We start from the raw sequence: 27,343 nt of genomic DNA, 5'->3' as shown, positions 1-27,343 counted from the left end.
TCCACTTCGTCTGCCCGGAGGAGGAGAAGACGGGCTTCCGCCTCCCGGCCCACGCCTGCCCCGGTCTGCGAGCCAGACCCCTCGCCTGCCCCGGTCTGCGAGCCAGAGCCCACGCCTGTCACCGTGAGCGAGCCAGAGCCTACGCATGTCACGGTGAGCGAGCCTGCGCCCAAGCCAGCCACGGCTAGCGAGCCTGAGGCCACGCTGACCAGGAACAGCGTCCCAGCTTCGCCAGTCGCATCAGCCCGGAGGAAGAGGAGAGGGAAAGGTCTCTGCTCTCCAGCCTCCGCCTGCCGCAGCCCCATGCCCTAAACCCCTCTTGGCTCTGCCCTCAGCGTCCAGCGAGCCCAAGCCCACGCATGCCACGGCCAACCAGCCAGAGCCTGATGCCCCAAATGTCAGAGAGCCAGCGCCAGCAGCCATGACCGTCCCTGAGCCAGCGCCAGCAGCCATGACCGTCCCTGAGCCAGCACCAGCAGCCATGACCGTCCCTGAGCCAGCGCCAGCAGCCATGACCGTCCAAGGGCCAACGCCCGTAGCCAGGACCGTCCAACAGCTTCCGCCTCCCGAGCTTTCCAGAGCTCCGCCTCCCGAGCTTTCCAGAGCTCCGCCTCCCGAGCTTCCCAGGGCTCCGCCCCTCGAGCCTTCCAGGCCTTCGCCTCTCGAGTCTTCCAGGGCTCCGCCCCTCAAGCCTCTCGAGTCTTCCACGGCCTTTCTCCCCGGGCCTCCGACGGCTCCACCTCCCGAGCCTCCTACGGCTCTGCTCCCAGGGACTCCAGAGCTTACTAGGGCTCCGCCTCTCGAGCCTCCTACGGCTCCTCTCCCAGAGACTCCCGAGCCTCCTACGGCTCTGCTCCCAGAGACTCCAGAGCTCTCTACGGCTCCGCCTCCCGAGCCTCCTACGGCTCCGCCTCCCGAGCCCCCTACGGCTCCGCCTCCCGAGCATCCTACGGCTCTGCTCCCAGAGACTCCAGAGCTTGCTACGGCTCCGCCTCCCGAGCCTCCTACGGCTCCGCCTCCCGAGCCTCCTACGGCTCTGCTCCCAGTGACTCCAGAGCTTTCTAGGGCTCCGCCTCTCGAGCAACCTACGGCGCCACCTTCCTCGGCTCCGTCTCCTGAGCCTCCCACGGCTCTGCCTCCTGAGCCTCCCACGGCTCTGCCTCCTGAGCCTCTCACGGCTCTGCCTCCTGAGCCCCTCGAACCTTCCTCGGCTCTGCCTTCCTCGGCTCTGCCTCTTGAGCCTCCCACGGCTCCGCCCCCTGATCCTCCAGAGGTTTCCATGGTTCCGCCTCCTGAGGCCCCAGAGCCTCCCTCAGCTCAGCCTCCTGAGCCTCAAGAGCCTCCCTCAGCTCCGCCTCCTGAGCCTTCAGAGCCTCCCTCAGCTTCGTCTCCAGAGCCCGTCGCAGCCTCGCCCCCGGGAACTGTCCCTGTCCTGAGGCCGCCTCCCAGGCCTCCTGGACCTGTCCCTGTCCAATGGCCGCCTCCCAGGCCTCCTGGACCTGTCCCTGTCCAATGGCCGCCTCCCAGGCCTCCTGGACCTGTCCCTGTCTTGTGGCCACCTCCCAGGCTCCCTGGACCTGTCCCTGTCTTGTGGCCGCCTCCCAGGCCTCCTCGAACTGTCCATGTCCTGTGGCCACCTCCTAGGTCCCCGGAACAGGCCCCTGCTCTACGGCCCAGGCCTCTATCTCCCAGGCCTCCTAAATCTGTCCCTACCCGGTGGACGTCCCCCGGGCCACCTGACCCGGTTCCCTGCACACACCCCCAGAGACTGCTTACCTGCCCTCTCGGCCTCCCTGGTCTGCCTGTCTGCCCTTTGGGCTCCCATGGACTGTCTCATCTCCCCTTTTGCCTCCTTGGACTGCCCAATTTCCCCTTATGCCCCCTTGGTCTGTCTCTGTGTCCCTTGTGCCCCCTTGGTCTGTCTCCGTGTCCCTTGTGCCCCCTTTGGTCTGTCTGTTTTTCCCCTTTTCTAGCCCCTCTCTCCTGGAACATTTGTTTATCCCTGTTATTTTTCCTTTTCGGTTTCTTAAGACCGTCTGGAATCCGGTCCTTTTGAGGGGGGATTCTGTCACAATTATCTGTTGTCTGCCCTGTGTTCTCTGTTGCACTATCGCGTTTATGTCATGTTTCCTTGTCTGCTCCGTGTTTTCCACTTCACCCGTCACCGTTCACGCTCCATGTCGTGTTTTCCTTGTTGTTCGTCCCGTGTTTCACTGTCCTTGTCTAAACTACATTTCTCACAATTCCCGGCCTTCCTCTCTGCCTGCACTCATCATTGTTTTCACCTGTGCCTCGTTCAGTCTCCACTTTGTCCGTGTATTTAAACCCTGGTTCTTTGTTCAGTCTTTGTCGATCGTTGTTGAATGTTACCGTTTCACGTTCATGCCTCTGTCAGTGTGTGCTACCTCTTTTCGTGTTTGTTCATTCGAGGATTACCCTGCTGTTTGTGGATGTTAGTCAACTTGTGTTCACCCGTGTGTGAGTTTGTGTTTGTTTACTTTTCCCCTCGGGGACCTTTTATTTGCTCCAGTGTTTGTTTAATGTTGATATCGTGTATGGTTTCTTGTCATGCCTTTGCCCCGGTTTCCTGCCCATCGTGTTTGTTCTCCTAGCTGTGTGTTCTGTTGTTTGATAGTTAGTCCACGATGGGAAAAACTTTCCTTTGTGTTTACCTTTTTGTTAATATATATATTAAACTGCATTTGGATCCTAACCTTCTGTCTGCCGTCCCCTGATTACCCACACTGTGACAGTTAACATGACTTTGAGTTTTTCAGAATTTCAATAAGACGCGATCGAATTTGTGCATCTCTTAGCTGCTTTGTATTTGGAGTGCGTGTAGCAGAACTTCGGCCAACAATCATGCTCACTCTGGTCCTGTTATTGACTGCGGTCGATTCTGATACGTGTTTCTGATCTCATGGTGCGTTCTAGTCCTCCTGGTTCTTATATTTAGAAATACCATATTTACGACATGACTTAAATGCACCATCACCATGGTGTTGTGTAAAAGTCTGCTCTAATATCTGGGCCAGGAACCAATGTCTTGTCCACGTGTGATTTTAAATTCTCTGCTGTAATGCAAGCACATGCATTAGGCAGTGCAATGATTGGATGGAAGCATTCCTTCTAATGAATAATTTGCAGAAATGCTCAGAATAGAATGACATATAAGCAGGTTTGGGCAGTAATGGAATACATGTAATGGTATTACGTATATAAAATACAAAATATAAGTAGGCCTAACTGTATTCCACTACAGTTACAATTTAAATCATTGGTAAACAGAATATAGTTACGTTCAAAAAGTATTTTGATTACTAAGGAGATTACTTTGCATTTTATTGTCATTTGTTTCATTTAATATTATTTCTTTCAGATGGAAAGCATTTATACATATAAATGATGCGATCCAAAGTGCATTTGAACAGCGGTGAAACACTTTCTTATGATGTGTTAAATTCTTTCGAGCAGACAGAGAAATAAGTTTAAAGTAAGTTTGGAGCATAAGAAATAGAAATAAACCTTGTGTAAATTGTCAGCTTTATGCTAAGCTTCTACCCATTTTACATGCACATGTTTCCAGACACAATCATATTTTTTTATCAAGAAAATTCTTGTTGGATCATAATTTCTTTTTTCTGGTAATACCTTTGATATTGGGGCAAAAATCGTATTCTTCAATCAGTTTGATTTATCTTGTTTTAGAAAAAACACTGCATAAGATATTTAGGCTTTTCAGAGAATTTATTTTTAACATGTGTATTTTGTCTCACTGTACTAACAGAGTTTTATAGTCAAAACAAATGAAAACATCTACCAGTGCTGAAGAAGAAATCCAAAGTATTTAGAATACGTTACTGACATTGAGTAATCTAACGGAATGTGTTACAAATTACATTTCACAGCATGTAATCTGTAATCTGTAGTGGAATACATTTCAAAAGTAACCCTCCCAACCCTGCATGTAAGTGTACTCTACAACCAACCACAACTCAGAGTTTATGCATATACCTCATTGTTGTTTCAAGTTTAGTTTTTAAACCAGAAAAACTCAAAAATAATCACTTTATCCTTAACAATAAACACAGCGAGTGCTTTAATTGTTTTTAATGAGTGCATCCTGTACATATCTTTAAACATTCTCTGATCCAGTTTATCTCAGTGGGGGGAGATTTTTAGTGTAGTAAAATGCCTTAGTGTGTCTTGCCTAATATGTTCATAGTGTCCTAAAAACATCTAGAAAATCACAACAACAACAAAAAAACTTTAGGGTTTATTTAATAATAAAATAAAAACTATTTATTATTTTTCAGATTTTACATTATATACCTCAGGGTAGCTCCTAAAAACTGCTTTGTTTTGTTCCCAATCATTTTACCTGTTACTGAGTAAAATTTTGTGCTGATACGACAAAGCAATCAAAAGTTATAGCATTACGAAAAGAATGTATCCAAGTGTCCAAAAGCTTCTCCAAAACATAATATAAAACATAATAATTGTACATAAGAACTAATTGCACATGCAAATACAACGATGACTATCTCTCTAAAGCATACATACATGAGAAAAGAGGTTTCATTCAGTTCCAATCTGTGTCATTTGAGCCATCATTGAGTCTGTGTCTGTCACGGTTCTGTCAGTATGGGTTTTGGGCTGACAGGACAGGGGCATCATCGTCCCATGTCTGTCTTGTGTTTCGTTGTCTGTCTTTGTGTGAGTGTGTGGTTTCGGTTGTATTACCTGCCGTGCGCTCTTTGGTCCGTCTTGTTCCATGTGTGGATTTTTATTAGTCACATGGAACAAGACGGACCATTAGTGTCTTGTTCCATTAGTGGACATTTATTAGTCACTCACTATTTTATTCTCTTCATGTTTGCTGTCCAGTGCAAGTTTATCTTGTTTCCAGTCTTTTGTGTCTTGTGTGATCAAGTCGATCTTGTGTAGTCGGGCATTCCTGTTTGTTCCTCATGGCATCCCAGTCCGGTCCGGTTGGTTGGGTCGTTGGGTCTTGATTGTGTGTTCAGTCTTCCCTGTTGGTCCTGTTTCCACCACCTGGTTCCTGTTTCGGTCCGGTCAGTCCTGTTTCCCCCTGCCCCAGCCTGGATTACCTTTTTTCCCCTTTGGGGTTGTTTATGTTTATTTTCCCCCTTGTGCGTGTTTTATGTTGGATTTATTTATTTATTTTTTTATTTAATAAACCTTAATTTTTCACTTAGCCTCTCAATCCGGGACATTGTCATGTCCTTGATGCCATCTCCTGGTGACCGTATGTAATTACAGTGAAAGATCCTCTCTGCCCATATTTGGATGACTTCCACCTCTGGTTGCAGCAATCTAAATCCTAATACAATTGGTTTAGCATTGCATTCCTTGAACATACTACATAATTTTCAGTGAAGTCATCTGATCCAGGAGAGCTAATGTGTTTTTAGTCAGATAAGACATTATGTGCTGTGTGCACATTGTGCTTCGTGTGGTTTATCTAATGATCTATGCATCTGATTACGTTGTGTGTGGGCTCATTTTAATGGGAATCCCTCCTCTAAGTAATGTTATGTGATATTTTATGTTGTGTTTATTTTTCAAGAAGTAATAAGGGGAAACATGGCTTATAAGCAGCACTTGTTTACATATAAAATGTTTGTCAAAGACATGTACTTAGCTATATTTTTGTCTGTGAATAAAACATCTACTATACGTTCACCAACGACATATGACACATGGCTATTTTTATCATTTGTATGTTTTTCCAATTACAATAATATGTACAGTGCAAAATTATTAATAAATTATCAAAACGCAACATTTCTGATGTGTCTGCAAATTTCAACACACTTATTCAATTTTGGTCATAATGCCTACATGCATTGTAAATTACAGCTTCTAAGCTTTAAAATGATTCCTATTTTGTTTTGGTCAAGACTGTAGTTCTCTTACGAGAGGTTCTCTCGTATTGCGTAAGCTAGCTTACGCTACGGGAAAGATTCATCTTTTCTGAGATATTGAAGCCAAAAAATGATCCTTAATTTTGTATCATTTGTCAACGCAGTGCAGCAAGTGCAGACCTTGAGCGGGCTAGCTAGCGAGCTCATTGGTTGCTCTGCGGCAACTGCTGCAGCCTATAGACGAACTTGGGCGAACTCGCGTCCAATGAGAGGCGTCCACGCGCTTACTGCATCAAAGCCCGCCAAAATGGGCGTGGCTAGAGTGCATATAAGCGTAGTTCGTGAGGCTGGAACCCTGATTTTCATCTCTTCAGCGAAGCTCTTCAGCATCTCTGAACTGGAAGCCGCGTCGCCGTTCGAGGGGCATCTAGCAAGCTTGGACAGCGCCGAAGAAGCCGGCCGTCTTCGCCATCTTCAGCCATCCTGCGAGCTACGCCATCCGGCGACGTATCCTTTTTAGAGCAAGCTAAGTTCCTCAGCTGAACTTCACAAAAAGAGTATCGAGCGTCTTTTTAAAGATGCCTCGCGACTTCCTGCGGCTCATGCCGCGCTCCTCTCAGCACTGGAGACCGCCACCTCATCTGGCGCTCTCTGCCTGGGACGGGAACATGCAGAGCTCGCCCTCGCTGACGGCGGATGCGACCTCTGCGAGGAGCTTCCGATGTCGACCCTGCAGGCTCGACTTGAAGCATGCAAAACCGAAGCCGCCGCGCTGCCTTTCGTTTCGCCGCGCAATAAGAAGCGCCGCTCCCAAGGCTGCCGGAACCGGTGTTAGAAGTGACTGCCTCGCCGGAGCCTCTCCCTCGAGTCTCGCTTTCACCCTCCTCGCCCCCCTCCCGCCCATCCCAGAGCGGCCGCACTGCTGCCATCAGGGATGACGAGGCGGAGGATAAGGGTTGCTGTTCCATCATGGCTTCGGACAGCGAGGAGTGGTCAGGCTCCCAAGCCTCCTCCTCGGCCCAGGAATCCAGAGGATTCGGTAGCAGCACACCTTTGCCCGCCCTCCGCGAGATGGCGGTCTAAACCGGTGCTCCCGTCTAGGCCTGCAGAACTACTTCCGCCTGTGTTGGCCGCGTCTATGCCGCCGCCGGCCAAGCTGCATCTGCTCTGCATTCCATGGCCGTCTTACAGATCCTCCAAGTGGACCTCCTTCGAGAATGAGATGAGAAAGGCGGACACCCAGAGGCTGTTTCAGATCTAAGGAGCGCGACGGACAACGCGCCGCTCTCTCCGTCCGGTCTCTTCGGTTCCGCGGTGAGTGGCATTTTTGACCGTTTCACGGAAGTCCAGAAAGCCACCCAAGCCATGAATCTCTTCCTGCCTCGTCGCGCTAGCTCCTCTGCAGGCCGCCCACGTGACCAGCCTCCTGCACGAGCCTCTTCACAGCGCCCAGCTCAGCAAAGCCAGACTTTTCAGCGTCGACAGGGCGGCCGCCCTAGGTTGTGCTCAGACAGCCGCCGCAGACCGCTGCCCCCCCGCTGGCCTCGGCCTAAGATTGCGTTGAAACCTGAGCAACCGAAGTCCTCCTAGCTTTGTTGAGAAAACGACGGCTCAGTCCCGCCGCAGCCGGACAGCCGTCAAAGCTTCGCCCTCTGTCAGTCCCCTTCTCTCAGGCTACTGCAGTGGTGGATTCAGCAGCCAACAAGCCGGTGATACTGCCCGCTTGCCTGCACTCAAACGCCGTTTTCACGGCGACCCAAAGAAATCTTGTAAAGAGCAAACATGCCTTATGTGTAGAAAATGTGCCCACAATCCAGTGTTCACCCCTACACACAAGCATTACACTTCCCGTGTTCCTATCAGAGCCCACTCACATAAAGCGGACACAGCCCGCTCGAGTGTTAGAGTCAATAAACGCGCCCACTAATCCGTAGTGCGCGCCTCTTCTCTGGCTGCTCTGTCACACGACCAGCCTTGTGTAGAAAATGTGCCCACAATCCAGTGTTCACCTCTACACACAAGCATTACACTTCCCGTGTCCCGATCAGAGCCAACTCACATAAAGCGGACACAGCCCGCTCGAGTGTTAGAGTCAATAAACGCGCTCACGAATACGTGCGCGCGCCCATTCTCTGGCCGCTCTGTCACACGGCCAGCAAACACTTCTCTGTATATAAGTCCCGTGCCCGTGACTATGCTCGCGCATCACTTAACAGATGTGACTCTTTCCCCATTCACCTCAATCGGGAAGTCACTCACAGAACAGCCTGTCCCTGCTGTCTGCGAGCAGTCATGCATAAGCACAGTAAGCGCGGTTTATCAATACACCGTCCTTCCGTTCGGCCTGTCTTTAGCACCCCGTACTTTCACGAAGTGCATGGATGCGGCGCTCGCACCCCTGCGGAGTCAGGGCTTGCGAATTCTGAACTATTTGGACGACTGGCTGATTATGGCACAGTCACATACGGAGCTTCTGTCTCACAGAACAGTTCTCCTCAGCCATCTGAAAAGTTTGGGTCTTGCAGTCAATTGGACCAAGAGCTCACTACAGCCCAGTCAGGCAATTTCCTTTCTTGGAATAGAACTAGACTCCGTGGCAATGACGGCTCGCTTATCTACACAGCGCGTGCGCCGTGTTCAGCAACTAGCCACATCCTTTCAGATGAACAGCCTCACGCTTCTGAAAAAATTTCAGAGAGTGCTAGGTTACATGGCCTCAGCCGCAGCAGTACTTCAGCTGGGTTTACTGCGCATGCGCCCGCTTCAGCATTGGCTAAAGACCTGTATTTCAGCTCTGCAGCCCTGGACAGTGGCCGAATGGTATCAGCGGGGAGTGACGATGGGAGCTGTATCTCGCCGAAAAGTCATCTCGACAGACGCGTCCATCACGGGTTGGGGCGCGGTCTGCGAGGGCTCTCCGTTTTTTTTGGCCTATGGTCAGTTCAGGAAAAGCTCCTTCACATAAATTGTCTGGAAATGATAGCGGTCGAGTATGCGCTTGTGCACTTTCTCCGGTCATTCAGGGTCACCGCGTCCTGGTCCGTTCGGACAACAGATCTGTGGTATCCTACCTAAACCGTCAGGGCGGTGTCAGATCCAGGAACCTCTTCCATCTGACGAAACGCATACTGAGTTGGTCCCAGTGCCACCTGTGCTCGCTGAGGGCGACGCGACGTGCCAGGCCACCTGAACGACGGCCCAGACAGACTGTCCAGAGACAATATTCCCCAGGGGAATGGTCCCTGCATGCTCAAACAGTCCAGAAGTTATGGCGCATATTCGGCAGAGCAGAGATAGACCTCTTTGCGTCAGAAGAGAACTCTCACTGCCCAGTATTTTTCTCGAAGCGAGGACGCGCTGGCCCAGGACTGGCCCAACCGCCCGCTTTACGCCTTCCCTCCCGTCTCGCTATTGCCACAGGTAATGCAGAGGATCAGGAAACGCGTCACTCGGTGCTCCTCATAGCCCGCGTTGGGAGAATCAGACATGGTTCCCGGAGCTTACGCAGCTGTCACTGACAGCGGCGTGGCCCATCCCAGTGCGAGCAGATCTCCTCTCTCAAGCTCGCGGCACGATCTGACATCCCCACCCAGAGCGCTGGGCGCTGCACGCGTGGGTGATCAACGACTACCCGTCGCTCTGCCAGAAGGGGTAATAAACACCATCATACACGCTAGAGCCCCTTCCACGAGAAGACTCTATGCGTCAAAATGGTCTGTGTTTTCAAAATGGTGCACCGACAGAGACCTGGACCCACGGACATGTGGGGTGTCATCGCTGCTCGTGTTTTTACAAAGAGCTGCTGGATAAGGGCAGATCCCTATCCACGCTCAAAGTGTATGTGGCGGCCGTCGCGGCGTTCGCTGAACCCCTGCACGGCCAGTCACTGGGAAAAAAGGAGCTGGTCATCCGCTGGTCATCAGCCAATCTCCTTTGCCCAGTCAGAGCACTGAGATTGTATACTGCGCGCTCCGCCTCTTTCAGACGCTCTGAGCAGCTTTTCGTTTCGTTCGGAGGGTGCACCAAAGGACTCGCCGCCTCGAAACAGACACTGTCTAGATGGATAGTGGACGCTATTGCTGCCGCATACGCGTCAAAAGACCTGCCATGCCCGTTGGGCATTAGGGCTCACTCCACTAGAGGCATGGCCTCATCGTGAGCATGGTCCAGCGGGATTTCCATTCACGACATATGTGTGGCAGCGGGCTGGGCTTCCCCCTCCACCTTTGTCAGATTTTACAATCTGGAAGTGCCCGCCCTGCAGGCAAAACTACTAGCGGTTTAATACGCTACAGCTCCCCTGGTGAGCTGCACTGATGGGACTCATTCCACACAGACCGGCACCGCCGCTCTGTCGTTCCCTTCCCACAATGTGCTTATGTATTACACACACACTGGCCCGCACTCTTGCCGGCCAAATATTATTTCCCCACTCACAAGGGCTCCCCGGGTCCCCCCACCCCGGGGCTCATGCAGTGGATGCTTGGCAAGCACGGCGTTGACAATGGGTTCCGTGAGCGTAAGCTAGCTTACGCAATACGAGAGAACCTCTCGTGAAGAACGAATCGGTTACCTAACGTAACCTCGGTTCTCTCTAGACGAGGAACGAGTATTGCGTAGCCGGCCGTGCTTTCAGCGCCACGGCGACTTTCGCTTCATTCAATGAAAACCAGGGTTCCAGCCTCACTGAACTACGCTTATATGCACTCTAGCCACGCCCATTTTGGCGGGCTTTGATGCAGTAGCGCGGACACCTCTCATTGGACGCGAGTTCGCCCAAGTTCGTCTATAGGCTGCAGCAGTTGCCACAGAGCAACCAATGAGCTCGCTAGCTAGCCCATTCAAGGTCTGCAGTTGCTGCACTGCGTTGACAAATGCATTAAAAATTAAGGATAATTTTTGCTTCAATATCTCAGAAAGATGAATCTTTCCGTAGTAGCTAGCTTAATACTGCCTCGTCTAGAGAGAACCGAGGTTACGTTAGGTAACCGATTCTTTATTTCTATTTTGATCATTATTTTTCTCTCTGCCAATCTGAGCTTAAATGGTTAATTTAAGATATTAGAGCAAACCTCTACTCCTAAATTTGATCAATAGTAATAGTGATGCTTTACTTGCCTTAGCAAGCACCACAAATAAGATGGGGAATCCCCTTAGTTTTCTGCATAGAAGTTTTCCCCGTTCCCAAAAATCATTTCCTCTGTAAAATATGGCTCTGAATTAAACTCTCCAGTGTAAGGGAACAAACATTAAGGATGAACTTATAATGAAACATAGCGTAACTTTACTCACTTAACCTTAAGTTTTTTCCATGCCTTTCTTCTTTAGGAAAGGGATGAAATATATTGCCTTTTTTCCCCTTTTAGTATCAAGCTCTCAGTCCTGTGAAATGTGTTAACAGTGTTGGGTGATATAGTACATGGAGCATGATTAATATTATAGCATTAGAGCCGTGCAGATGTGTGATCAGACCTTCACTTCCTCTTCACTCAGTGGAAGCAAGTCATTGAGGAGTTTTCCCTAACCCATACACTCATACATGTGTGTACACAGAATCACACATTGATTGGCAGTGTTGTAACAGAGTGAGTCGCAACACCATCAGTTTAACCAATTAGAAATTAGCTACAGGGGTGAAATCACTATCGTACATGAGAACCACCTTCTTGAGATGATCAGTGTGTAGAAAAATAAAGGATTTACAGGACAAAAACAATTTTGAGGTAAGAAGGTAACATTTTATGTCTGGTTTAGAATTAGATATGCTGATATGCTAATGAATATTAAATGAGAGATCTAATATCTTATGAATAAGCAGATTCACTTCACCAATTTGATACATAATATCAGCAGGCTTTTCACTTACGTGTTTAAAGAAAAATATAAAGAGAAATATCATGACTGACCATGACTTTCCTAAATGGTAAATACTTTAACCCTTATATTGTGTTCAGGTCAAAACTGACTGTTTAACTTTTTTTATTTATTTCATTCAGTTGGAATAAAATTTCATGACTTCGTTCACACCGGGCATCTGAACAAAATGTAATTATTTTTGATAATTTTCATACAATTTTATTGCATTTATTTCACTGTGTTACATCTGTAGTGTTCCCGGTCTAAAATTATCAGCCATTGGAAATGAATAGTCTACAAAATACAGAAATATTAAGTGTTCAGGAGCATCCTAACACAAATTTACAATGTGTTTTGAGCTCCCTTTTGAGCATCGTCTTTCCATGTACACTCTTTGAGGAATATTATGTGTGTTTGGGCACATTTGAATCGGGATAGTCTGCTGTAAGTTATAAGTATGTTTCAGGAAGTAATAAACAAAAGTGTGACAAAAAGACACTACTGTTTATTATATTTATGTGTATCACTGGGAATTTCATACACTAATACTCACTGCAGTTTGGCCTCTGAGTGAAACAAATTTGCTCATTGTATTTTACTCATTAAAAGGTATTAGCACAAACGAACACAACACGAGGGTTAAGTTCAAATGTTTAACATGAAATAAAGTGTGGAGTGGGGGTGGTGATGGGGTATAGCATAACATTTATTTTGAAGAAGTAAATTTGATTATGACAAAGAATGCCCAAAATGTTAAATGTAATTGTTTTCTTATACTGCAGTGTAGTGTAGTGTTGTAGTAAGTCCCTTTAAGGCAAGTCAGATCACTTGGCGGCCATGTTCGTTACACTTCTGGGCAGCTATTGTTTTTCTTTTAGATAGAAGTGGGAGACAAGTGCATTTCCCCTATCTACCTGAATGTGGAAATACTGAAATCCCCAAAATGGCCGGTCAAGATTCTGAACAAAAAACATATTTTAAATTAGCAGTAAAATCTGGCAACAATGGTATCTTAAATTATGCTTTTTTTTTAGCTCAAATAGCTATTTTTCAGGCTGGCCCAGCTCATTCTCAAGTAAACTGACAGGTCTCTATCAATAAGGTTAGTGGCTCTTTTAAAGGAATATTCTTGGTTCAATACAAGTTAAGCTCAATCTACAGCATTTGTGGCAAAATATTGATTACCAACCAAAAACATTTTGACTTCTCCCTCCTTTTCTTTAAAAAAAAAAGCTAAATCTTGGTTATAGTTAGACACTTTCAATGAAAGTGAATGGGGCCAATCCATAAACGTAAAAATATTCACATGAAAATCAAAAATTTTTGATCAGTTTTTGCATATATACACATTGCAATCTTTCTTTTCCGGGAGAAATGGACCGTATGTATTCTTAAGTCATCTTGCACTACACAGACGTTTGTCCAATCAAATGCTCTCTAGTATGAGAATGTCCCTGCCTCTAAAACCACCTAGCTATAGTCAACTGGCATGTAGGTTTATGGCTGTGATGTAACTTAGGGCTATTGGCTATTAAAAAAAAAAAAAAAAGCCCTTGTATATTTCCCTCCCAAACTTCCTAGAAAATTAGGAAATACTAGAGTGCAACTTATCAAATGTTTGTCCCTGGTGAGACAAGATCAGAATCAGTTCTTTTGAATAGTTTCCAAGGTCATGATGTCAAATGGCTTGTATTAGCTCATGAATCTCATTTGCGTGCGTGCGTGCGCGTGCGTGTGTGTGCGTGTGTGTGTGTGTGTGTGTGTGTGTGTGTGTGTGTGTGTGTGTGTGTGTGTGTGTGTGTGTGTGTGTGTGTGTGTGTGTGTGTGTGTCTGTGGCATGTACAGACTGCTCAGATGAAAATTTAAAAAGGACAAAATGGCAAAAAATTTATAAATAAATAAATCCCAATGTGTTTCCTTAAACTAATGGTTTTAATAAAATCTGCTCATTCCCAAAAAACAAAAAATTTAATGGAATGTAAGATCAATGGGATCAAGTTTCTTTCTCCTGGAAAGATTTTCCTTCTTTCCTGTCCATGTTTCCCTCATAATACTGTATAAATAGTGTACACTAAAAAGTATTTGGACAGTTAAAGGGATAATAAAAATTCTGTCATAATTTACTCATCCTTATGTCATTCCAAAACACATGAGGAATACAATAAGAGTGGCAGAATTAAAGCTTCAGTCACCATTCACTTTCATTGCATCTTTTTCCATACAAATAAATTAGTTAATTTGCTTAACATCTCCTTTTGTGTTCTTTTGTTTCCATGTGGATAGTTAATGCAACCAGTTTGATGAAGATATGGCAAAATGTATATATTTTATATCTAATGCAATGAAATTAGTGTCCAAATACTATTTTGGGCCACTGTATATTTGGTTTGGTATTTTTTTTAAAACCTTCCACTCTGCAAGGCCTGCACTGGGAGAACCATTGAGAGTCCGGAATGAAATCCTCACAAATGACACACCTGATTTCAATGCACAGAGTCTGAGCCTCAAAACAATGACATCACTGTGCATCGTTAAACTGTTAGTCAGTCTACATCCACAGTAAATGTAAATGGGAACAGCTGTAATCCTCATGATCTGGTTGCTGTTTCAATGTTTGTACAAGCGCTGGCCTTTGAGGTTGCGGCAGAGTTTGAATATATTGATACTTTCTTGTTTAGTCAACCCGCCATGGCTGCTGTGTTGTGCATAATGTGTAAATGTTTACGATGTTCTGTTTGCACATCATCATTTATTGCGATTTTGTAAGGTACCACTAAATGTGTCTATTTTTTTTCTTTCTGTTTCTCTCACTGTCTCTACAGCAAATGGTATGTACGTGGGGAGCCATGAAATGCAACTGGTTGTAGAAAGAGAGAACTTAACCATATGTCAACACCTCAGCAAGGTAATGCCATTATATCAGATATCAGTTTGTTTGTTTTCACTGCAAATATAAGTAAACTTTCAAAATACACTCTTTTCCTTAATTTCATTCTAAACTACTTTTACATATTGTATTTATTTATTTATTTATTGGCAACACATGTAGAATATTCACCACATTAAACACCAAATCGTAAATATGAGAAACAAAATCAAGTATCAAGTGACATTTTTGTGTAGTTCCTTTGAGTGAAATGGAACGTCTTAAATATGATGATGTGAGTGGCACAAAAATCTAAGCTGTTTGTCACAAATATGCAAGGAAAAACAGCCAAATAATCCCACTGTCAGAGGCAAAAATATATTTTTAATAAAAAAAAAGACAAACAGCTACAACAACATGCAACACTTTTTTCCATATTAAAAATCATACAAAATACTGTTTTGTGGCTGGTAAGAAATACTTATGGCTGCCAGAAAAGTTTCTAAATTAAAGGTATGGTTCACCCAAAAATGAAAATTCTCTCTTCATTTACTCACCCACATGCCATCCTAGATGTGTGACTTTCTTTCTTCTGCTGAACACAAACAAAGATTTTTACAGGAATATCTCAGCACTGTAAGTCCATACAATACAAGTGAATGGTGGCCAGAACTTTGAAGGTCCAAAAAGCACATACAGGCAGCATTAATGTATTCCATACGGCTCCAGAGTTTAAACCCATATCTCCAGAAGTAATATGATATGTGTGGGTGAGAAACAGATAAATATATAAGTCACGTTTTACTATAAATCCTCCTTCCTGTCCAGTAGGTGGCGATATGCATGAAGGATGCGAATGGCCAAAAACAAAAGAAGAATGTGGAAGTGAAACTGGAGATTTATAGTAAAAAATGATTTAAATATTCATCTGTTTCTCACCCATGCTTATCACATCATTTCTGAAGATATGGATGTAACAACTGGTTTACTTTTATGCTGCCTTTATCTGCTTTTTTGACCTTCAAAGATCTGGCTACCATTCACTTGCATTGTATGGACCTACAGAGATGAGACGTTCTTCTAAAAGTCTTTTTTAGTTGTGTTCAGCAGAAAAAGGAAAGTCATACACATCTAGAATGGCATTAGGGAGAGTAAATGATGAGAGAATTTTCATTTTGCTACTTGAACTATCCCTTTAAAATGCCATTGGCAGATGTTGCGAAAGCACATTTTGGACCCTGACTGTAAATATGGTGGCAGCAGATAAAACCCACACTCTATCTCAATAATAATAAATACATGAAAAACACATGGCTAGAAATCAGATTTTGTAGATCAAATCCTCCATAGATGCACTCCACATAACCCTTCCTTTTTCTCAATGGAAACATGGGCGGAAGAACCCAGCCTAAGTGCGTACCTTTCAATACTATGGTTTGATGCAAACCAGAGACCACATACACATGCAGAGGGGTGGAGGACTGGGCTTGCTGATGGCTGATGGACTATATCTGTCATCAGTTAAAAAGGTGATGTCTTCACTGCTTTCACCCTGTTACCATTAAAAAATCCCATACTTAAAACCTTTGTCTCATATTACACCTAGCACCTCTGCGGTCAACTCACTCAGACTACTGCTTTCAGAAGTTGCGAACCTTGAGTACCTTGTGAAAATCCCTTGAGCCTGGAAGCTGATCAAATGTTATTAGCAAGTTTGCGTGGTCTGATCTTTGCATCCCACCTAAAATTCCATCAAGGAAATAAGCTCTTCTTTTCCATCGATGTCTCTGAAAACCATTGTCTGTTTGTCTGCATGGGTGTCAGGATATGTGTCATTCTTTCGTATCAGCTTCATGAGAAATGCAGGACGTATTGCTTGCCAATAGCGATGCTAGATTCATTTTCTTCCGAAAAAGCTGAAGGTGAAGACAGGAGGTCATATGTTTAAACCCCTCGCTGCCCTAAACCACATGCATCTGACTCTTCTATTAGATTTATGAGCTGTGGTGAAATCGATCAGGCGGACAGATGTAGAACCCATCACGATTAACTGGTACAGTCGGCAAAGGCCAAACATTATGCAGTTTGTCAGAGAAATCATGCAAAGCATTTGACAAGAGAATTTGATCTTTCTATTGTGTACAGCTCTAGAGGTCTTACCAATAAATAGCCCTCAGAAATCTGTACGGGTGTTTTTTTCTTTCGCATTGATGTTATTGGCACCATTCAGTAGAGGTTACAGCAGCCTAACTAAAGGAAATACCCTTCAAGTGTCCACAATGTCCGAAGGGAGATGGTGGACATAGTGGTTTTAATGTCAATCTTGCTTACATTTTGATTCATTGAAAAAGAATCCTAATGGTTTTGACTTGGACCTTCTGTGAAGTTCTCAGTGTGGTATGCCTTTGTTAAAGCCTCACTCTATGGCCAAATACACACTGCATATTAAGATGGTAGCCACTCCACTTCAAAGTTCTTAATCCTGTTATTTTCACACATTTTGGAGTGATTACCTTATTCTGCCCTACAAATTATATATTTTTTTAATTCTAAAAGTTTTAACATCCTTAAAACAATATAAATTTACTCGAGAAGCAAAATTCCATAACATATTAATAATATCTCTTGAATTAGCTTTATTTTATTTATCTCATTGACAAATAGTTTTTCTTGTTTCCTTGTTTTAATCTTGGTTGCTAGGTAGTTACAGCAATGGATTAATGACACATATACACATATGAATATTCTACTTTGATTTAGGTTTTATCAGCTTAGTACATTTAACGTATCTTATCTTGAGTCAACAGAAAATGTTTTAACTTGAGGTTTCCTCGAAGAAAAGAATGCAATTTTTTTGCAGAGTGTCAGATTATGACAATCATTCACCAAATGTTGCTTCTGACAGCTTGAGGCTGGCCAAGGAATATGAAGCAGGAATATACTAAAGAGGGCTGGCGGGCTGGCGCTTTTGCTATTCTAAAATCATATAGTGTGCCTTTTAAATGAAAGATTGTGTTTTATATCAAGCAGTGACATACATGCAGCCTTGTGATGTATTTATAAAGTTCTGTTCACAGAATGATACATGATCATAATGGTGCACTCTACAAATAAGAAGTAACCTAAATCATGTTAATGAGATCAAACAACTCTTCGGCTGTGGGTGTTCTGCTTACTTTGCTTTCCTTTGTCAGCTTTTTAAAAAAAAAAACATAATTGAGCGATGGACCACTGGTGCCCTGTACAGTACTACCATGTTATCAGAAAGGACTTCCCTGAAGGGGGCATTTATCTCTGTGAGAGGGGCATCCTGCATGCATTTGTCCTTTATGCAGGGGAAGAAGTGGTCAACGTGACCACCATCATGGATCTATGATGACCTGAGGACGCTGTAACACCGCTAGCCTTCATTCAGATTAACATTTAATTCCAAAGCATTTGAATGGCAATCAGTATATAAACAACATCAAGATCATATATTCCAGCCCGATCTCATGAAAATTACATGGCCATGGCCACATTTTTGCAAACCTAAGTTACGTGTTGTATTACACATTTGGCTGGAGTTTCCCAATGAAATGTTTAGTGGTGGGTGCCAAAAGCAAGTATGGTGTTGTAAGCAGACAAGGTTTTTAAGGTGAATTTTTGATGGAGGTTTTAATGAGTAAAGTGTACCTCCCTAACCATAAACATAAGTCTAAACCTAACCACTAGTGTCCTGAAAGATAAATGAGAGGTAAACAAATCAGACATCCTTACCCTAAATCAACACCTAAACAGGCTTTGAGACTGGGCAAGCATCAAATAATTTTAATACACATTATTAAATGCTGTGCCCAAAACACATTATACAGATGAGTGTAATGTCATGGAAATGTTATTGACATCAATTGTTGCCTTATAACCCACCAGTCAATGGAAACAATTATGTCACAGTGGCGATATTAAATACCAAATTGTTTTAAATTCAGGACAGTAATATTGCTCATATCACACAAATGAAAGATTGTGATATACTGAGCCGAGCATATTTATGTCCATTAAATCATACAATGAACCATAGTGCCAGAAGAGCTTGTTTTAATACATACAACAAAAAGAAAAATGAAAGATTGCCAGTTATTAGTTTCAACATCATTGTCCTCACGTGCCACTCTTCCCACAGTTCAGCACTACTGGAATGGACAACAGCAATAAACTAATCGGACCACCAAAGACAACGATCTTAACCTAAATGCACAAGGCAAATGTAACATAAACACCTCAGTCTACATTTCTTAATATATATTTTAAACAGACACTGCACCCTAACACTAGAACTATAAAACAGACATAACACAAGGACAAGATTGCCATATCATCACTTCATAGCCTCAGATTAACTAGAAACAACGACCTAATATCTATGACCCAGTATCAATAACACAGGTTTTTATAAATATATTAACTTACCTTTACTTGAACACAAAATCTATGCATCTCTCCTTGCGACTGAACATCTCCTTCACTTTCTTGTATAAGTCACCCACTTGTTGAAGTTTCAATAGCCTTTCTTTCTCTTTGAAATTAACTTCCGTGTATGTCTTCAATGCTTAAACTGCAGATATCCATTTTAGCGCTTAATAACACTGTTATGTGAACTTGAACGTGTTGACACAAAGCTATCAGATAGCGTGACTGAAGGAAGGAGCTTCTGATTGGATTACTCATTTTGGTAAGCATGCTTACCTTGGCCATTTTAGCAGGCGTGACTTTGAATGAATGTACAGTGTTGAATGAAAGGTTGGTAAACAATGCTTGACTCTAAGTCAGGGAAAGCATATCATAAAGTGCTTATACCTGGGGGTGTTGCCAAAACGAATAAATGAATGTCTGTGCTGCTCAACTGAGATGAAAGATAATGAAATTTGAACTAAAACTGTAGTTTATATTAACAATTATTTTTAAATATTTCATAGTGTATTTTTATTTTCACGCTTCTGTTGGGAAAGCTCTGCTTACCTTGCTTATATGGATGGCACGTCCCTGCACCTAAACCACTTAAAATTTAGTGTGTGAAAGTAGGTGGGTCTTTAATACAAGTATGTCTAGTCCATGTGTAAATCAAATATATTGTTTTTTTCAAATGATGCATTAGAGTAAAAGTGTCTTTGATTAATTTATTTAACTGTTCATTTACATTTATGCACTTGCCAGACCCTTTTATCCAAATCGACTTACAGAGCCCTTATTACAGGGACAATTCCCCTGGAGCAACCTGGAGTTAAGTGTCTTGCTTAAGGACACAATGGTGGTGGCTGTGGGGATCGAACCAGCGACCTTCTGAGTACCAGTTATGTGCTTTAGCCCACTACGCCACCACCACTTCTGTTCCTCAATGTTCCTCCAAGCAACTTAAATTGTTATATAAAATTATTATTTTTCTCATTTAGATTTTCTTTTTTTAGTAATGACACACATTCATATTGTATTTTTTATTTTTTTTAAACAGTGATTTCATAATGTGTGCAAGAGAGGTTAAAATTGCTGAGTGCGCCTTATGAATCTATGCAAATACTTTGAGTTGATATTTCATTTTATATTTGCATGTATGTGTATATATATATATATATACACATACTGTATATGATATTTTGATTATTCAGTTGTTGAGGAAAGCTTTTGCTGGGTATTTATTCAGCATTGTATGTCAGTGTTGTAAAATCAAAAAAAAAAAAAAAAAACTTTCTTCTGTAATACATTTTTGGGTTTTCTATTAAACTACTCTTAGAACATTTTACATGTGATTTGATTTTGGTCTGAAAAGAAATAGTTTAAAGTAAAGTCTGTACTTACAAGGGTCCAATATGGTAGTGTCAGCAACAACCTGGAACCTTACAAAACCACAATATTATGAATTTTAATGGATCTCAGGCTGTACCCTGGTTTAAAGCAGAGAAATTATGTATATTTGCAGCTGTCTCCATATGAATGAATCTCAACATTAGACCTGTCATTCGTGAATGGATCGTTATTATTTTCCAGACAGCATTGGAGGGACTCTGGAATAGTGTTTTACCTGTAAAGCAGCTATTCTCTTAGACTGAGATCCATTTGGATTCTGTAGGCCCCAACTTGGCTGCTGAAACATCCCTGGAGTTTGTTTTATGGTGAATGGAGGAGCCAAAGAGCGACACCTTATAAGAAAACCCGGCTGTAGGTTTGTTCTCTGCTTGCATGATTTCCTGGGGGTTACCTAGTGAAATATTTTGACAGTTTAACTCAACATCCCAAAGGCCAGTAATATTATTCAGTCCTCAAACCATCTCAGTCAATGTAATTAAACATCATAACTCTCATATTTTGCACTATGATACTCAAAGTGCTGGGCTTGATCTAATATTGAACCTTAAATATAGCAGGATTTATTATGCAGGTTTAACTCAGATAAAGCTGGTACTATGTGACTCATCCACATCAACTTTGGCTCCATGAATTGAAATCCATCTTCTTCAATACCAGGATGTCCTGTAGGTGCACCACTCCTGCAGTGATTGACGCATCATGCTGCTGCAGCGGCTCAGCAAACGGAGAGTAAATATTTCCAGCTGATCTGGTTCCCCCTTCTCTCTCTAATGGGGACTCTCCATGTAAGCCCAGGTTTCTTTAATCTTCCTTCCAGGCTTCTCAAAATGAATGACAAAGCCCCTTAATTTGCTTATCCTTGATTTAAACCAGGAGGCAGGGCTAGTTCATAGAAGGAAATGGAGTAATCCTGCCCGGGTGGATTGAATTGTGGCAAAGCAAACAAGCTTTACTGTTTTACGTCTCTAGAGTGGTTTGGTTTCTCTTGTGGTGATGAAGAATCGTTTCAGAGATATTCTGGTATTTTCCTGCCAAATATCATCTGCAATAGATCATATTCTTTTCCCCTGGTCTTTTTTATGTTTTATTTTGACATTGCAATAGTTGCTCTTTTTTTCCCATCCCTCTCAATTTTTGTACCTACCTCAATACATCTGATGTGCTTAGAAAATGTCTAGCATCATTTGTTTGCACATACTTGGTTAGATCTTTTTATATGGCTTGATATTTCTTTTTAATATTAAGTTTGATTATATGTAAAGCCATAACATTCAGACATTTTTAAATGTGACCCAAGTGTCCAAAAGTGTGCAAATACTTTTTGGGGCCGCCGTATTTAATTCGGGTCCCACATTCTCATTCTATTACACAAAACTGTGAGTGTAGGAAAAGCAAACAGGGCTGCATCCCATCCCCAAAACCTGCTCTCATGAGGGTATTGAGAATGTTTTGCATGCTGTGTAACTCACAGAGAGCCAGAATTGTCCCCATGGTAGCCCATTATAGCTATTGATTCTGTTTAAATGAATCAGATCTGTTTAAATGCAGTATTTACATTAAAATCGGAGTGTGGAATATATAGTGTATACATAATAATGGAATCATGTAAGAACAAGATAAACACAATCAGCAGAAATGTATGAAACTTTAATGGGAAAAGCATACACTAAGACATGTCCCAGACAACCCTGAGTTTCATGTTAAAATGTCCATAATGTCCATGTACTGACATTGTCATTAATTGTTTTGTGTGCTCTAGTTTTATGATCATGTAAGTTTTGTTTTATCCTGCATTTTCCAGAGGTTACTGTGTAAGTACATTCAGAAGGGACATATGAAACAGGTGTGACAGACTTGGCAAGCTGATTTCTCATTCTGGAAAAGATTTGTAAAATTGTAAATGCCCAAAATGCTTGGACTTAAGAAATAACTTAATTTAGCCATTTAAAATAATATTCTGGGTTCAGTAAAAGTTTAGCTAAATTGTCAGCATTTGTGGCATGATGGTGATTACCACAAAAAATAGAGAGAGAAAAACAAACAATTCGACATTCCCTTTCTTTAAAAAAAAAAAAAAGAAAAAGAAAAAAACGATGTTAAAGTAAGGCACTTACAATGTAAGTAAATTGGACCAATTTTTGGAGGGTTTGAAAGGCAGTAATCTGAAGCTAATAATTTTATAAAAACAATTACATTCATTATTCTGTTAAAACTCATGTATTATTTGAGCTGTAAAGTTGTTCATATCATAATTTTTACAGTTGTTTTAGGGTTTGTTGACATGAAACAGTGAGTATTTTAACATTTACGGATTGGCCCTATTCACTTCCATTGTATGCATCTCACCCAGATTATAATTTTTTTTTTTTAAGAAAAGGACGGTCAGAAACAAGTCAAAATAATTTTTTGTGCTTATCAGTATTATGCCACAAATACTGTCAATTGATCTTTACTTTTATTAAACCCAAAATATTCCTTTTAAGTGAAAACCGTGCAGTTTGGTTTTTGACAGTCCTTTTCTTAAAAAAAAAAATAATAATAATCTGGGTGAGATGCATACAATGGAAGTGCACACTGGTAAATTAGTAAATTAGAAAACATATAAATGCATGCAACTCTACATTTTGGAGTTGGTGGAGTGGTGGTGGCATAGTGGCTAAAGCACAGGGCTGTTAATCAGAAGGTTGCTGGTTCAAACCCCACGGCCACCACCATTGTGTCATTGAGCAAGGCACTTAACTCCAGGTTGTTCTGGGGGGGTTGTCCCTGTAATATTAGCACTGTAAGTCGCTTTGGATAAAAGCATCTGCTAAATGCATAAATGTAAATGTACATCTTTAATACAGTTTGCAATTATACTTGCTTATCGTACTCATCAGTTTGTTGTGTTGGTTACAGTGGGGATACAATAGGGAAAATGTATCTTCTTCATTTATGACATGTACTGACTGTGCAAAATTCACTTTCATTTCGTTTATTTTTAAAGTATTCTCTAAATGTATCTACTTTTTTTTCTTGTATTTGATTGTGTCCTATGCACCTGTCCACAACAACCCAGGTATGTGTGGGGTGTTTATCTCTTTAATTATTTTTGTTTGTTAGCTTAACTTTTGAAGCTTTGAAAAAAGCTTGTCACATTGTTCCAACACAACTGGATTAAGTAAACATTGATGGATTGTATACAATGAAATTAAGTTAAAACTAAATGCTTAAGAAATGTGTTAGATTAACTCATTTTAATTAAGTAAATTGAACAAGCAGTAACAAAGTGAACACTATCCGTTAGAAGTCTGAATCCATTTAATCTTTTAATGACTGTGTTGAATTTTACTTGGGCTTTACACAATATGATTATGTTCTCATCTCTGGTTTAGTGTTTAGTAGTTTTTTTTCAGTGCACACAGTTTGTCTTAGTAAATCTTAATGGAATGAAACTATGTAAAATCTACTAAGTTTTTGAAATAATATTGATTAAAGCGAATGAGTAAAATTAACTTAAACATTTGAGCCCCGGCCTTTCTGTGTGGAGTTTGCATGTTCTCCCCGTGTCTGCGTGGGTTCTCTCCGGGTACTCCGGCTTCCTCCCACCATCCAAAAAGACATGCAGGCTAGGTTAATTGGTGTCTCCAAAAAATTGCCCTAGGTGTGGATGTGGATGTGGATGTGGAGGTGAGTGTGAGTGTATGTCTGTCTATGTGTGGCCCTGTGATGGACTGGCGACCTGTCCAGGGTGTCCCCCGCCTTTCGCCCAATGTTAGCTGGGATAGGCTCCAGCCCCCCGCGACCCTGTACACAGGATAAGCGGTTGACGATGGATGGATGGATGGATTTGAGTAAATACAGTCACTTTTACTTAAAAAATATGACATACATGGTACTTAAATATACTGAGTAAAATAAAAAATAAAAAAAATAATTTATAAGGCGTGAGACCCTCCAGTCACAATCTGTTGTACCATGGTGTAGGGAGATATTTTTATTTATTTTGTATTATTTTTAATAATTTATTGTGATTTTTTGAGCATCATTTGAACATTTTCTTTAGTAGCCTGCACTGGCGGCCAAAATTTTGAATAATGTTCAGATTTTGCTGTTTCGGAAGGAAATTGGTACTTTAATTCACCAAAGTGACTTTCAAATTATCACAAAGTATTGTCAGGACATTACTGATGTAAAAAACAGCACCACTATTTGAAAAAAATAATTTTTGATCAAATACAGACAGGCCCCATTTCCAGCATCCATCACTCCAACACCTTCTACATGAGTAATCATGCTAAATTGCTAATTTGGTACTAGAAAAACACTTTCCATTATATCAAACCCTGCTGAAAGCTATTTGGTTCATTAAATGAAGCTTAACATTGTCTTTGTGTTTGTTTTTGAGCTGCCACAGTATGCAATACACTGGCATGTCTTAAGATCAATATTAGATCAAACATGGCTCTGAAAAAAACAAGCTTTCTCTAGAAACTCATCAGTCAATCATTGTTTTGAGGAATGAAGGCTGTACAATGCTTGAAATTGCTAAAAAAAAAGAAGAAAAATGAAGATTTCATACTAAGGTGTACACTACTGTCTTCAAAGACAAAGGACAACTGGCTCTATCAAGGACAGAAAGAGATGTGGAAGGCCAGATGTACAACTAAACAAGAGGATAAGTACATCAGAGTCTCTAGTTTGAGAAATAGACGCCTCACATGTCTTCAGCTGACAGCTTCATTGAATTCTACTCGCTCAACACCAGTTTCATGTACAACAGTAAAGAGAAGACTCAGGGGTGCAGGGCTTATGGGAAGAATTGCAAAGAAAAAGACACATTTGAAACAGAAAAACAAAAAGAAAAGTTTCGAGAGGGCAAAGAAACAGACATTGGACAACAAATAATTGGAAAAGAGTGTTATGGATCTTAACCCCATTGAGCTTTTGTGGGATCAGCTAGACTGTAAGGTGCGTGAGAAGCGCCCGACAAGACATTCACATCTATGGCAAGTGCTACAGGAAGTGTGGGGTGAAATGTCACCTGAATATCTGGACAAACTGACAGCTTGAATGTCGAGGATCAGCAAAGCTGTCATTGCTGCACATGGAGGATTTTTTTATGAGAACTCTTTGAAGTAAGTAGTTAAGTAGTTTTTTCAAATTGTAATAGTCATTTTTCACGTTATTAATGTCCTGATCAGTTGAATGCCACTTTGGTGAATAAAAATACAAATTTCTTTCTATAGGAGCAAAATTTGTACATTATTCCAAACTTTTGGCCACCAGTGTATTGTGTAGCATTAATGAAACTATGGACTAAAAACACAGTAGGCCTACCACCGCTTCCTATAAGCAGACTACACAGTCTGCGTAGGGCACCAAGTCCCTAGGGGGGGCACCATCTTACCCTTGAAGGGCACCAGGAAGTCCACCAGCTGCCCTTATTCGCACGTTGTAAGTTATTCAAGGATCCGAAAGCAGTTGCGGAATACCGCTGATGGCTTCAGGCTCATATCACGTGTATAATATATCATGGTATTTATATTGTAGGCTACTCCTAGGAACATGTCCAGTAAACATGGTATTAGCTTGGTAATTTTTAGTACTTTTAAGTGCTTTCATATAATTTTAGTATTTAGATTTAAAAAATGTCTTTACCTGCAGTAGACAATCGTTCACAGACTGCACTCGCACGTGACGATTGAATGCAGCTGCAGATTTTGTTTCAATGAATTATAAGTAGCCTAAATATCCACTTCATTCAGTATTGCTTCTTTCTTCTAAAACATTTAATTACAGTTTCACTGCGTGACAAAGCGGTTCAAACGATTCAGCCCGCACGTTAGACAAGTTCATTAAGAAGAACCGGCTCAAAACGAGATTATTTCACGCATCGCTTCGATTCACGAGCCCCGCGCTCACGAGTCTATGGCCGTGTCCACAATGGCATAGCCTACTGTCCATACTCCTCTTTTTTGTTTCGTCAAACATTGTGATAACAGAAATATTAAGTGTAGTATGGTAGAAAGGCATTTAGTACACAACAGTAGGCCTACATGTTACAGGAGACAGCGACAACACGTTATCGGAATGCACAGGGCGCATTTTGATCGACACAGATTGAACACATGCTTTGAAAACAGTAGGCTACATGACATCCGAAATTTCCCACTGAAAATCGTAATGCTTGCTGTGTAATCTGTAAGACAATATTACTCTGCATTACTACCAATAATGACAATACCTAAAGCTGCGTGCGCACACCTCAACCCTTACCATAACGCTGACAATCAACAGATAATTAATTTGATCATGAATTTTGAGGAGATTATTAACTGAAGACTGCACAATATGAGAAGTTACCAAATATAACAACAACAAAAAATAAACTTGCAAATAGTGAAACCATGCAAGCTCATTAATTATTCAAGCCCAATGCATGCTGGGAATACCAGTTTTGAATTAAGTAAAATTTACTTATTTTATTAACCAGTTACATTTTCTCAAATTGGCAAATAAATATGACCAGGTTGTCAACTTCATGATAAATACATGATGACACATTGTAAAAAGAACAAACAATCATAAATAATATTTACTTATAAGCTAGAGCTTTATTTTTAACAAGTTTGAATGTAGAATTTACTTAATATTTTCCAGTTCTTGCTTAAAGTATTTAATCTTTTCTGCTATATTTTCTTCACCACAAAATCTTTTCTTGTTTTCAGTGTAGATTTAGACCAGTAGTAGTACAGAATTTTCTTGGTTGTATTTGTCCCAATTGCCAAGTAAATATCTGCATGTCTAGCCTGATACATTCCTATATCAGCTGTCTGTCCATCACTTTTGACTCAGAAAAAAGACATCTTGACAAATGTCCAAGTCTAGACAGAGACTAGTGCTTTTT

General features: G+C 42.0%; 1 protein-coding gene across 1 annotated transcript in view; it reads left to right on the top strand.

The window, feature by feature from the left end:
• ldah (lipid droplet associated hydrolase) overlaps nt 1-18,005 on the top strand; it is a 119,644-nt gene extending 101,639 nt beyond the window's left edge. Inside the window, 4 exon segments of the mRNA XM_052145218.1 lie at nt 14,567-14,654; nt 16,788-16,801; nt 17,832-17,971; nt 17,973-18,005. Coding sequence (XP_052001178.1) covers nt 14,567-14,654; nt 16,788-16,801; nt 17,832-17,971; nt 17,973-18,005 — 275 coding nt within the window.
• Nucleotides 18,006-27,343: the final 9,338 nt, after the last annotated feature.

Source organism: Xyrauchen texanus, chromosome 16 (genome assembly GCF_025860055.1).
Source record: "Xyrauchen texanus isolate HMW12.3.18 chromosome 16, RBS_HiC_50CHRs, whole genome shotgun sequence".
NCBI lineage: Eukaryota > Metazoa > Chordata > Actinopteri > Cypriniformes > Catostomidae > Xyrauchen > Xyrauchen texanus.
The sequence above is the reverse complement of the archived record's forward strand: the minus strand, read 5'-3'. Positions and strand labels throughout refer to the sequence as shown.